Genomic DNA, 13,755 nt, shown 5'->3' with positions numbered 1-13,755 from the left:
GAGGAAAAAAATCAAAGGTCACCTTTCCTGAGCAATCTGTGCAGATCTACAGATCCTGGAGGGGCTCAAAACTACCAGCCTGCCACAGCCTGAAGAGTGAGCTGATCACAGCCCTTGGAGATTTTTTTTCCCCTTGGTAGACCAAGGCAGTGTCCTAGAGGTTGTATTTTAAGGTCAGATGGAAAACTGGCCTCCTCAGCAACAGCATGATGAGCCATTAAGGAACCATCTAAAGAAGCAGCCTGGGACTGGGCACTCAATCCTGGCTCCCCAGCAAATCTGCCACCAAGGATTTCAGTTCCAACCAGTCAGCAGATTAGAATCAGAAGTGGCTTTTTTATAGTATTTTGAGTTAATCCTAGCAACAAGCTTTTGGTCTGGAAGTCATAAATGTTGGGGTTTCTTTTTCTTTGCTGACTAAAAAGAAAGTGTCATATTTTTCCCTTGAAAACGTTAAGGAAAATTCCTGCTTTAAAATGAGATGGGTCTAAAGTGTGTGTGCAGACTGTGGGGACATCTGCTGGGATACTGGGAAATGGCAGACTGCAAAATGCATATGGTGGTGGCATGATTCAGGCATGAATGTGCCAAAAATGGTAATACTGTGGCATTCCCTCAGGGCTGACAATTCCACATTTTATCCACAAAGGAAATGAAGTGCCCCTATCTCAGTATTTCTGTGCTGATCACTCTAGGAGAACACTTAAGACCTGCATAAGCCCATCCAGACATAAAAATGTGTAGAAAAGAGAGCTGTGTGGAAGTGCCCTGTAATCATAGGTGAGCCAAAAGCAGCTGGCATGCTGTGGGGCAGAGCAGCTCAGTCAGCCTGACCACAGGACAGCTTCCTGTGGCACCCCTGGCATGGAAGCACTTTCCTTGCAGATGGAAATGAGAAGCAGCCTCTTCTTCTGCCCACCAGCTCTGGCAGTGGCTGAGCCAGGACCAGCAGAGGAGCTTCAGTGATGGGACTGGCACAACCACATACTGCCACACTGCAGAACTGTGGTGTGAAATGAAGCATCAGCTTTCTTTAAAAAACCAATCGTGCCTTATGTCTGATGGTGTATGCAGGCCTAAACTGAGCCAAAATTTTCAAATTCGTAGACTTTGGTGGAATTGTGGAATGAATTCTGTTCCAATACTTTGGTGTAGCCTTAATAATCTTGCTAAGATTAAGGAAACTTTCATTTTATCAGCTGTAAAAGGTGTGGCTGGAGAGACGATACGTATCTGTTCTGGGTGTTTGGTCAAAATTACATTCAGCATTCAATTTTCCTCATGTACTTCCCTATACATCTGTTTTATCTGCATCTTTCTGTCATAAATTGTGAGATGCTTGAAGGGCTGGAACCATCTTCTAGACTTGTGTTCAAAAAGTGCCTTTGCAGTGATATTTTCTGCAGGCATGAGACTAAAACGAGGGGTGGATGTGTGCTTATTTTAAACTTTTCTCTGAAGTTTTCAGATGTCTGTACAGACAAAGCTCTGCCTATTTAGACAACTAACAGCATTTTCACATACTCTGGCCCATTCTTGCTCTTCACGTTACACTGAGCTCAAACCCACTTTGCAGCCCAAGTCAATGTCAGTGATATTCTATAGCCCTTTCCCCTGCATCTGTCATATTCCATTTGGAAACCTTGTTGGGCATTGCTGGATGGAAATTGCCAGTAGAGATCAGGGAGAAAGTTTTTTCACAGCTGAGTCAATTTTGTTAATGCAGAAACGGTGCACCAGACATCTGGTTAGAATTGTTTTTATTCCCTCCTTAATAATGAATTACTTAAATATGAAAAATGTGAAGAAAAATTTAGGCTCCACCTATAGTCTAAATACTCACACTGTATAGTCTCCATACTTTTAGACAAGAGCAAAGCTGAAAAAGCTAGGAGAAGGTATTTTTATTTTGCTAAGTTACAGGTCTCTTATAATTGCTCGAACAGATGTTAATACTGTGGTGTTCTGCAGCTATTTTCATTTTAAAGTACAATTACTGAATTTATTGATTGCTTAGAGAAATAGTTTAGTCCTAAATTACCCTAAGCATGTTAGCTGTACACAGTGTCACTTTGTCTAATATGATAGATGCAAAAGTAGAAATCAAAATAGGATGTGTTAAATCAGATAGTTTGTAAAGTGATTATCCCAGGATATTAGGTTCCATTAAACTTTAATACATTTTTCTTGTTGTTCTGTACTCAGGGGCGTGCCTCATTAACACATGAGAAACAGCGTTTTGCCCACGAACATGGTGAAATGAAAAATCTAGAAGATATTGTTAGAGATATAAAACCGACTGTGCTAATAGGTAATTTCTTTGACTTTAAAGCAATGACCTTATTCTTTGTTGAAAAAAAAATGGGGATGTGGCTTTGTCTGAAGAGAAGATCAAGTTCCTCTGAACAGAGTTTACCTTTGTGTGTTTTCAGAAAACACTGGGTGCATAATGGACTCTATTAAGCAACTGAAAAATAGTAACTATCCAAGCATGTAACACTGCTCTCATTCTGAGCCATCCATTTTGCAGGGAAAAGAATCTGACTGTGTTTAAACAGCTGATGGAGGGCATTACCACTTTCCTAAATTACTTCTGGGGTAGTGTGGAAGGTGTAATACAAATAACCTCAAACTTAGAGTGAGAAAACGGAGCTAAGCTCATGTAAAGCTGTGCAAGTGTCAGGGTGCTGTATCCGAGTCTTCTTTTTGCTCACATTTAGGTCCTTAGCCAGCAGTCCTTTATGCAGACCAAAATGTAGATTTTATGAAGACCTTTTCTTTTGTAAAAGCTGAAGGATTGTGATCTCAATAATGGGTTGCTTAGCTCTGTATAGTTTGGTCTTGGTCTTTTTTGAAATAAGTAAGGCTTGAAGATTAATCCATCTGGCTAGTAAAGTCATCCATCAGGTGCTGGAAAACTGAAATGCCACAGTGATAATCATCCCACATTTTAACAGCTACCTTTTTGACTATGCCTACACCACATGGTTCTCGTTCAGTAAAATCTGCTTTTGCCAGTGGTCATCAGTGAAGTAAATGAAGTGTTTCTTTCCCTGTGCTACATGAAAATATGACTGGAAGAGGAGACCAAGTGGTCCAGAGGATTTACTTAGTATACTACAAGGCTGAAAAAGCTAGAGGGACAGGAGAGTAGAATGAATGAATATTTACCCAGATAAAGGTGTGTGGATACTATGGGAAGATATGCTGTCATGAAAAATGGATTTTAATGTGTATCATTTTTATGTGCAAACCTACGTGACTCTCCCTCAAGGTCACTTTCTCTTATCAGTTCCATATAATGAAGTCTCTTCCATCAGGAACAGCAATAGAAACTAATGTTGGGGATTTTTGGTTTGAGTGACTAGACATTGAGTATGCTCCCTGGAGTACCAGCAGTCATGGGGAAATATGCTGATAGTCCTCTTCCCACTGTTTTACTCAGCTCTGTCTGAACAAATCCTTATACACATTTCATTGCCTGCAATGGCTCAAGGAAAAGCCTTAATTTAGAGAGATCTGGTCTAAGAAACTGCAATTAAAAGGAAAAAAAAAAAAAAGAAAGAAAATAAATAAATAGCCATAAGCATTTTGTTTTACCTTAAATCTGAAGATGTTAATCTTACTGTTGGCTGTCCAGAAGCAGTTTTAGAAGACATTAAACACTTTGCTACTGAAGATTTAGCCAAAAATCAAGGTGTGTAACAGGTTCTTATACAACTGCTCATCAAACACAGAGTAGCTCAGCTGGTCTTGCAGAGCTTTTGCATCTAAGCATCCCTGTCCATTCATAGAAGGTGAAGTACTCTGAAGTGCTTCACCTGAAGAGCTCAGAGTTGCAAAAAACTGTAGTATGTGACAGATGATACCATGCTCCATGGCATGGAATCCATCAGTCAGAAAATGCTCTGAGATGCCTTAAAGAAATGTTGGTCCTGAAGCTTGACCTTTGAGGCAGCTCTGGGCAGTGAGGGCCCTTTCACCTTCCTCCAAGCACCTTGTGCTCTCCTCAGGCAGTTCCCAAGCTGTCCTTTCAGACTGGGCACTGTAAGGATGCTCATTTCAGCATCAGTGATGAGACCTTACAGTACTGACCTGAGAAAGGCCCAAGTTCCAGCCTCTCCTCTCCCAGTCTGGCTTTTAATCCATTTCTACTCCCCAAGAGAGGGAAAACAAGCTCTTTTTCCTGCTTCTGAAACTCGGATGCTGTGTGGAAAGCAGAATGGGGTGTCAGGCACTGGGGTCTCTGAGGATGAAGGAGGTTACGTTTGCTCCAAGCCAGGTGAGAGGGACCTCTGGTAAAATAAAGATCCTTGCTTTCACTCCAGGATCTGTTTATCTGTCTGTTTTAACTGAAGGTGTGGATATCCTTGAATTCCCAGTTCTTGAAGATTATTCAGAAATACAGGTGTCCTTGGCACCTCAAAAACATCACACAACACCCTCTTTGGTTGTGAATTGTCTGAGGGCCAAGATCCAAGTACTGGCTGCAAGTCCACAATGCAGCAGAGGGCAGCCTAAGTTGGATGATTTCCTCCTGCAGGAGGGGCATTCAGTTCCTATGAATACCATTTGTAAGTGTGGACAGTATAGGGAATAGAAAAGCATCTCTGGTGCAATGAAGAGGGATCTGTTAAAAAAAATTGTTGCTGTCAGGGAAGGCCTAGACTCAAAATCAGTATTTGTCAGCCCAGCTCAGACTTAGAAGGCAGACTTCAGTCATCATGTCAGAAAAATTTGGAATCTGACACACTGGATTAGGGAGAAACTAAGTCTGTTTGTCCCAAAACTTTAGGACCCAGAGCTGCATCTATCTAGTCCATACTGGACCTAGCTGCAGGTGAGGTGATAACATTTTTATCTTACACAAAGGACCTGAGAAAAGGGAAAGGAGAAATTCACTGGATCGATTAGGGATGAAGAAGTTCTGCCTTGTGCTAGGGATAATACTGAAGTTTCACTATTGCAAAATCTTTCATACAAAACTTTATTTCAACTACATGTTAGGAAAAAGGTTGGACTCCATTTTAAAGAGGGAGAGAGACAGAAAAAGGAGCTGTTTTTTAAAAGTGATGTGCATGTCTTACCTTGAACTAATTTAATTTGTCTACTTGTGTGTGTTTTTCTTCTTTAGGAGTTGCTGCAATTGGTGGTGCTTTTACTTCACAAATTCTTCAGGATATGGCTGCTCTAAACAAACACCCTATAATTTTTGCTCTCAGCAATCCCACTAGCAAAGCAGAATGCACTGCTGAACAGTGCTACAAATACACAGAGGTAACCAAAGATTAACATCTTTCCAGTCTAAGTCGTGAAATGTAAATCTGAAATTAAATTTAAAATTAAAATTAAATTTATTTTAAAATTAAATTTTAAAAGGGAGGAGGACAGAGGGTGGAGGAGCAGGTACTAATCACTACTCTGTACAGATAAAATGAGCTAAATTAAGTAACAAATTTTTCAGATTTCATCAAGACAATTTCACTGAATTCTCTGCATGCTTGCACTCTCATAAAAACATTTCATAGTTTGAATTGGTGTAGGTAACACTCACAATCTTTATTATAACCAAAGCATCAGCCAACATCAATCATTAAAGCATTATGTCTGTTTTTGAACTGTACCATTTTGTGTGTTATATACACACAGAGGCATGCTTTTCATTTGAGATTTCATAAATACTCTTTAGGGTAAGAAAATATATCAATACATGAAATAGAATCTTTAAAATCATTCTGTATTAAGAACTGGGGTAATTGATTCCTTTTGCAAACTTTTCTGTTACATAAACATAGGTTAAATTAAGAGAACTGTGCTTGCTTATTTATTATAGAAGTACTGATAAACACATTATCCTTTAATTCAGCCTAGAATTTAAAATGTATGTGTACCTGACTGTGTGTTTCAGAGCAGATGTATTTGGATTTCTGGTCAAATACAAGGCATTTTGAATGACAGTTCCTCAGTGTTTGAAAGACAAATTTAGCATGTCCATTCTCCACAGCATGGATGTAATTACAGCACAGTGCAGGAGTCAGGGAGGCAACCTACGTGAAAGGTTGGTTGTAGTGGGTAACCACATGTGGTAAACAGAGCAAAAGACACTCTGAAGCATTTGATCTGTCACCAAAACATATAATAAGCAGGCCAGGATTATAGTGCATGACACCAAACAAAACAGAGTGTTCTTCTGAAGAGCTGAATAGCAACAGTGGCTTATTTTAAAATGCACTATAGTGGATTTCAGTTTCCAGTTCTCTAAAACAGGCAGAGATATTTCTGATACAAAGTGCCTCTGAAGTATTTAACAGTGATATTTATCACTTTAGCAGTGCTAGCATAAATAAAGGCTGGCTTTTCTTCCCCACCTAAATTCACTGCTTAAATTCGAGGGTGCTCTCTCCCCAGAGAGGCAGGAGCCAGGCGCCTTTGGGCTGCAGACACCAAGGCTGTGCAGTGCCACTCCCACATGGACTGCAACCTGAACTGAGTTAGAGGCAGATCTCTTGTCCTCAGGACAAGTGTTGTGGTGTAACTCGTACCCATATAGCCAAATTCCCTAATTCCCCCAACAGGCTGGCTCTTCCCTGCTGCCTACCTGCACCAGTCTGGGCATGATGCCTGGGCCCTGCCAGCCACAGCCCTACCTGGCACTACCCAAAAATCTTCTGGGAAACAACATTATCATGGTTTATCAGCACTGGCAGGGGCCTGAGTTGGTGCCCTCACCCCAGTCAGTATGTTACAAAGAGGGGGCTCCCAAGGTCCTGGCAGAGGAGGTTCCACACTGACTTGTGCTGTTGCTCTATGGGATGATGTTCCTGGGACAGAGCTTGCACTGCTGTCATTCTCTTGAGCTGTGGAATGGGCTCAAAGGCCTCAAGTGGAGGATTGGGAAGAAAAGAGAGCTCTGTCTGCCCACAGCTCCTCAGCAGTCATCTCATCCAAAAGTGTGACATTTAGTTGCCTTAGTGTCTTATTTTTTGGTGCTTTGCTATTGGGATAAAAGTCCAGTAGCATCATCTGTTGCTGCCATAGCAGTATTGCCCACTTTGAGTTTTACAACTCTGTATTTCCCATGGGGCTTCTTCTGTTATGGATGCACAAAGTGAATAATGACTCCTGGCTTCAGTTTCCCTCCTTATAAATTCTACAGACAGGGTTAGACAGCCACAGAGAATCACCAGTGATCTCCAGGATCAGCACCCTGATTTCTTGAGACATACTCAGGCAAATAGCTCTAACACCCTCTCAGAAGAAGAGATGCTAAATAGATGCAACCCAGCTTCCACAGGGGTGGTTATTTAAAAGGATGTGAGAAATATTTCAGCAGCAATCTCTCAATTAATGCACTTTCTTTTTCTTCTTACAATTTAGGGACGTGGGATTTTTGCCAGTGGAAGTCCTTTTGATCCTGTCACTCTTCCAAGTGGACAAACTCTCTATCCCGGACAGGGTAACAATTCCTATGTGTTCCCAGGAGTTGCCCTTGGTGTTATTTCATGTGGAATGAGACATATTGATGAGGATGTGTTCCTCACGACTGCTGAGGTACCGTATTCAAAATTACTTAAATTCCTTATTTTAGCGACTTATTATTAATGAGCAATTAAACAGGAAGAGCTAAACTTTAAAATGGGAAAAACACTGCTTTCTGTGTAAGACCTTTATTTGCAAGGTGTACTGTTCTTTATAAATTGTATTTGAACAAGTCATTTTTAAGAAGTTAACACTTGGCCTAGGGTCACCTGACATAAACTTTACCTTCTGTTGGGAAGGAAAAAAAATAAAGATTTCAGTACTGTCTTACTGCAGGTAAATGCACATGTGCACAGTTTGCATGCACAAACACAAAGGTTTTAGATTGAAAGAAATTACTATTATTGATGTTAGTATTGATGTTATCTTTGGGGTGACTCATGTGTGTTTGCTTTGCTTACAAAAAGTGTTTGAATTTGAATTAGAAAGCCCTGGGCAATGCACATTGGGCTGACCATGTCCATGCAAAGTAATTTAAAGCCTGATACTCTGGGGTTTTTTAAAGGGTATGGAAGTGAGGAGGAAGGCTACCCTCAGTTTGCCACGTTAACTCCAACTGAGCCAGGCTCACTTCAGGGGGAATTTCTGCCCAGTCCAGTTCATACCAGTTACAATCCACAGCACTTCATCAAAGTGCAGTGTCCTACTCTTCCAAGAAGCTGTATAAGCACCCTTGGGAATACGTGGGTAATGTAGGCAGTGCACCAAGGCCTCCAAGCAATGAATTGGAACATTAGAATTATGGAACAATAAAAAAGAGGAAAAAAAAGCTGCACCAATTAGCAGACGTGTGAACGCATTATTCAGCTCCTGCAGCTTCTCTAAGGAGTATTTCATTCCAGAATCTTGCTCCTTCTGTTCTCTTCATGGTTTGAAGGGAAGAAAGTGGTCCTTGGCTATCAGTCAAGGGCAGCTAATAGGCAGTGTGATCCCAAGACAGGCAGTATGTCATACAAAGCTTTCTTAAGGGGTGGGCATCTGCATGCTGTCCTTGTTGGACCTTCAGAGGTTTTTTAAGATGCATGCTGTGGCATCTTTAAAGAGGTTTGCTGACAGCCTGCCGTCTGTGAGGACAGTCACAATTTCCATCTTTAAAATTAGTAAAAAGCCCAGCCTGTCTCCACTGGCTTTAACCATTATAGAAGGGCAACGATCCATCTCTTAAGCCTTTGGGTAATTATATCCTTCCTTTAAATCCTCCCCTGTAATTTCAGTTGGATATGGTGATCCTCACTTCCTGCTCTAAACTGCTGTGTTAGAGTTGCCTTACTTCATTGTAGAAGTTGCTTCATTTTGGTTTGTGTGAAATAGTTTGTATATATTGAGAGCTGATGACAAAAGGTGACACGTGTGTTGATTGAACTGTGTTTCATGTGACAGTCTATGAAGTCAGAAAAAAATCAGTAACAGTCAGGGAGGTAAAATAATATCAGAAATTATGTGGAAGCTTTTAAATTCCCACTTGAGGTAGAGGTTCTTTCCTGACTCTTTGTTACAGGTTTTGCTACACAGTTGCCTTCCCCTGGTAAAATCTCTAGAAACGTTTGACATATCAAAATGTGGGTTTTGTCTTGCACAGAAAGTTCTGTTGGTGGCAAGATCCCTGGGTAGCTGCTCCCCTTACTGCTCCCAGCTCAGGGCGTTCACATCTGCTCTCCTGCATGTGAGGGGCTGTGGGGCTTGGGTGAGCTGATGGTGCTGGAGGGGTCTGCCAGAAGAGGTGTCAGGGGTGTGCAGGCCCTTAGCTCAGTAATTGCACTGCAAAGCAAAAGAAAAAGTGCTCCTTTTGTTTTATTTTCTTGGCTTTTTAAATGAATGGATAAAATCAGAACAGTTTCATGGGGGTTTTAGAATAGTGCTTAGTGTTCTTCATTTGAAATGGAAGCATCCAAGATGCTGCAAGATTTAGAGAACCAAGCCCATGCATTTTGGGTAGAGGGACCTTCTTAAGATTGCCAAGGTAGGTGACCTGAAAAAAAGAAACTATAAAAAGTAAGCAGCCCAAGCTGCACGCCTGCACCTCCTGCTTCTTGCTTTGCCACCTGCCACCTGTCCAGTTAAATCTGACAGAAGTCACAAATAATTAGTTGTTATAACTAGAACAGATGTTGCTTTCAATGTTCTTTTCTTCCTGCCAAGATAGAATAGAGTGTGACTTTGACTTTGGATGATAAATCTAAGGTCCTGTAAGCTGTAATACCTCTTCCCTGTGGGCAGTTGTTCTATGATGACAAGGGATATTGCCTATTCTTTTAAGTCCTACCAAACACAACAGAAGAGGCAGAGAATTATGAACTAATGAAATATTCTTGCATGTGTGATCTGCAGTTTAGTTCAGAAATAATCCTACAAAATCTTTTCATTATGGAGAGCATGTCCTCCAAAAACCAAGATGCCTCCACTGGCTTTAGGCCATTTTGTCTTGGTTGCCTTTCACTTAGGTTCTGCAATAACACTTTGCTAATTTTTCTATTAAAAACTTGAATTAATTAGTATTTAAAACAGGAAAGTAGCCATACTATATTGGACCCAGGGTCCAAACAGCTTGGTATCTTCTTGTGAAGTGAAAAACAATCACTAACAGAAGCTGAGGAAAAGAGGATAAATAAGAGAAATGCAAAATGATCCTTGTGCTGAAGTGGCTTCTTGGATTCTGGCAACACTTACTGTATAGCCTTCCTGTGCTGGATGTTTTATCCCTGTATGGATTTTTCCTTCATAAATGAGCCCAGTGGCTATTTAAACATGTTTATACATTTGAATATCTTTTGGCAATTAGTGTCACAATGTAATTATGAGTCCTGTGGAAAAAGAAACTCAATTTTCTGCTGTTTGATGATTTGGTTTCCCTACAGCACCATAAGAAATGTTCGCCTTCAGTTGTTTTTTGCATTTCCTTTCAGTCTCCTCTTTCTCTCCCGTCTATTTTATTACGCTTTGTCTTCTTGATCAAAAAATAACTTTTTGATTATCTTTTTTATTCTCTAAACCCCATCATGATTCTGCCCCATTCTTGTTTGAAGTATGTGGAGAAAAAACACACCCTCCTGAAAGTGGTGTTACATTTTGGATTTATACATTGGCACAATTGTTTTCTGTGATGCCTTTTATTTTCTTAGTAATCCCAAATTCATAATTTTTTCCCCTGTCACTGGTATGATGTTCTCAGGGAGCGTTTTTCAAACACCACATGAAGAGGGTGTCATTCTCTTTGGAAATGCTTGGGTTTGTGTTTTTGCATAATTTTCAGTGCTGTTCCAGGAGGACGTCTGAGGGTACAGCATGGCATCTTTACAGTTGATCTTGCTACCTCTCCCACTTTGAGCACTGCCCAAATATTTTGTGGCTTGCCTTCTATCAAAAACAGAATCACAAAAGAGAAGTACTCCACTCCTGGAGCTTTAATTTTCAGTGATGCGTTGCAGTAAGATCAACTTGCTGTTAATTTCTTCAGCTTTCATCTTTCTTGCAGAGCCCTCTTAAGCTGTTAACATCAGGGACCTCATGTTGTAAGCGCCTGCTTACATTCAGATGCACATCAAAGGGCTGTATATAATTTTGAAATAACCTGGTTGCTGTTATGGAGAGCAGTGACTTGATTTTACATTCTCTTAGCTCCCCCTAGAGGATTTTTCTCTCTGCTGTATTTCTCGAGGTTTAAATGTAAACAAATACTTTCTCTTCACTTGTTATACTCAAGAGTTTATTGCTCTTGTCAGCATTTTAACTCCAAATGGAAAAACTTAGCTCAGCTACCAACATTCTGGCTAGACTGCACAAGAGAACACTGAGTTCTTTTGAACCTGGAGTTACTTTATTTCCAACTATATACCTACTTCTGCTGGAAGGGATGCATCCAGACACCTGTTCTTATGCAGTCCTAGATGTTTACAGGTGCATGTACAGGGTCCTATTGCCCACATGCAACAGGAACTGTAGGAAGTCTTGTTTCTGCTTTGTTTCAAGTATTTTCCTAGAATATTCCCTCAAAAGTGCACTTCTTGCTTTCTCTTTGGGCTTTATTATCAGTTGCAAGTCTCAGCATTCCCTGGGCTTTCCTGGTGCTTTCAGAACCTCTTGGTGTGTCATACATGGCTCCACCAGATGTTATCCAGAGCAGAGTTTTCCTTCTATCCATATCTGGATCACCCTGAAAGGCTATTTCAAGTCCCCCAAAGACAAACAAATTGGAGCTAATGATAGCAGAAATACCAGTAGCTGCCAGTGATTTCATTCAGAGCATTTTACACTTAAGGGTTTCAGTTCTGTTCCCTGCACAGGTTTATGTGAAACTGTCAGAACGACAAGTGCTTCTTTATATTGTAGAAGTCTTTGACCCAGCTGCAATTGTTGGCTGGAATTTATCTCTCACAATGAACTATTTGCTAGTTTATGTGTGTCATTGACTTACTTAAGACTTAAGTGACTTTTATTGTCACTTAAGATTTTTATTATTTTCTCACTCAGTGAGAAAAAGGCATAACTCCCTTCATTTTTAATTCTTGTGTAGCTTCTCCTAATGACAAAGGTGGTTCTAAAAATGCTGTCTAGGTGGATTAAGCAGTATCTGTGTGATTTGCCAAAGCAGAAACGTTTCTTTGCTAAGGACAATATATCTGTCTAACCAAGCTACAGCTGCATGTGTATGTCATGTTAAACATGTTTGTGTTATTTCAGGTTATAGCGCAGCAAGTTACAGAAGAGAATTTACGGGAAGGTCGCCTCTACCCTCCTTTAGTCACCATTCAGGATGTGTCACTGAAAATCGCTGTGAGGGTAAGGCATTTCAGCCTTTTGTGGCTTTTTGTCTTCCCACCAGCTCTACGTAGTTTGCTTTTATCACCTAACACACCTTCACACAAGTTGGTTTACGTCAATCCATATTGGACACAAGCAGTTTCAAACTTAAATTTTAAATTCATAAATGTAAAGGTAATCCAAATACAAGGAGAGCTGTGGAACTACAGCAAATGTGTATGTCTGTACAGCACCGACCCTGCTGTTCAGCACAGCCCTGCCAGCAGCACAGCTGAAGGGCTTTTGGCCCCTCATGGTTATCAGTTTCAACCTTCTTCTTGTGTTCTGTGACCTTTTTTACTACAGTTACTGTTTTCTCTGTCACCTTACTGTAATTCCATTTCATATGCTTCTGAAAGAGTAACAAGGAACCCTCATACTTGAAACAGTTTCCGTAGCTTCACTCATTCTGTATATTTAAGAAAAGAAAAATCCTTCTCAAAGTTCATGTCTTATTAGGCAAGTAGTAACTCTGTTTTCTAGATATGAAAATGTTACTTAAATCCCTCAGGCAAAATCAAACTGGCTCTGTGTTTGGCAGAAACACAGTGATAGAAATTCCTCCTCTATTTGTGTGTGTTATAGAAAATACAAAAGAAGGAAAATATTACCAAGAGATTCTTTCTGCCTGTTCTCTGTTGAAACTTTATTCCTGCAAATACTTATTCTGGCTTATACAACCCAACCCAAGAGGTTTAGCAACAGCCTCTGCCTTTTTGAGGAGAGGAACACTATCAAAATATTTTGGAATACCAAGCACTGGGTATGAATTCAGACCTTATTCAACCATGATAATTATGTGCACAGACCTGAAGATATCCTTACATAAACACCCAAAGTGCTTCTCAATCAAATTGAGTGGGGATTCAGATTAATCCTCGAAAAGAAGTCTTAATAAGGTGACTTGGGGTCTCAGCTTCTCACCAAACTAGAACATTTATATTTTAAAGAGAGCTAAGGAAAGCAGGAAGAAGACTGTCTCCCTTTTATTCAAAGGAGGAGCATTGGAGTATTTGCCAAGTAGTTTCAAGCAGATCTTTTCACAGTGCTGTTGCATAAAACCTGTCTGCCAGCCTTCATTTGTTTCGCAGATGAATGTCCAGTCTGAAGATACTTGTTTCTCAAGGAGGTGATCTTCAGCTGTGAGAGGCTACTTTGATGTGTTGAGAGAACTCCAACCCCTTCTAAACTTAATTTTTGTTGCAGCTGTGATGTGATGCATAATGTGATGCATTGTGATGCATAATTGATTCACTTAAGTATGGTCTGGGTGAGGAAAGAGCAAGCAAATACTTGTATTTCCCCCAGCCATCCTGTGCACAGTGTAAGATTATTCTTTTCCCATGAGTTTACTTTTTTTGAAGTATATTATCAAGCTATGGCCAATACTAAACTTCTTTAATAAGCAAGGAGCATGGA

General features: G+C 40.4%; 1 protein-coding gene across 2 annotated transcripts in view; it reads left to right on the top strand.

Moving 5' to 3' along the window:
* The window catches only part of ME1 (malic enzyme 1), a 153,740-nt gene that overhangs the window by 139,206 nt on the left and 779 nt on the right, over positions 1-13,755 (top strand). For both annotated transcript variants that reach the window (XM_063389542.1, XM_063389543.1), the window contains exons 10-13: positions 2,206-2,311; positions 5,135-5,277; positions 7,378-7,551; positions 12,217-12,315. In XM_063389542.1, coding sequence (XP_063245612.1) covers positions 2,206-2,311; positions 5,135-5,277; positions 7,378-7,551; positions 12,217-12,315 — 522 coding nt within the window. The remainder of the gene's footprint in view (positions 1-2,205; positions 2,312-5,134; positions 5,278-7,377; positions 7,552-12,216; positions 12,316-13,755) is intronic.

Source organism: Prinia subflava, chromosome 2, assembly GCF_021018805.1.
Source record: "Prinia subflava isolate CZ2003 ecotype Zambia chromosome 2, Cam_Psub_1.2, whole genome shotgun sequence".
NCBI classification, from domain to species: Eukaryota; Metazoa; Chordata; class Aves; order Passeriformes; family Cisticolidae; genus Prinia; species Prinia subflava.
The sequence above is the reverse complement of the archived record's forward strand: the minus strand, read 5'-3'. Positions and strand labels throughout refer to the sequence as shown.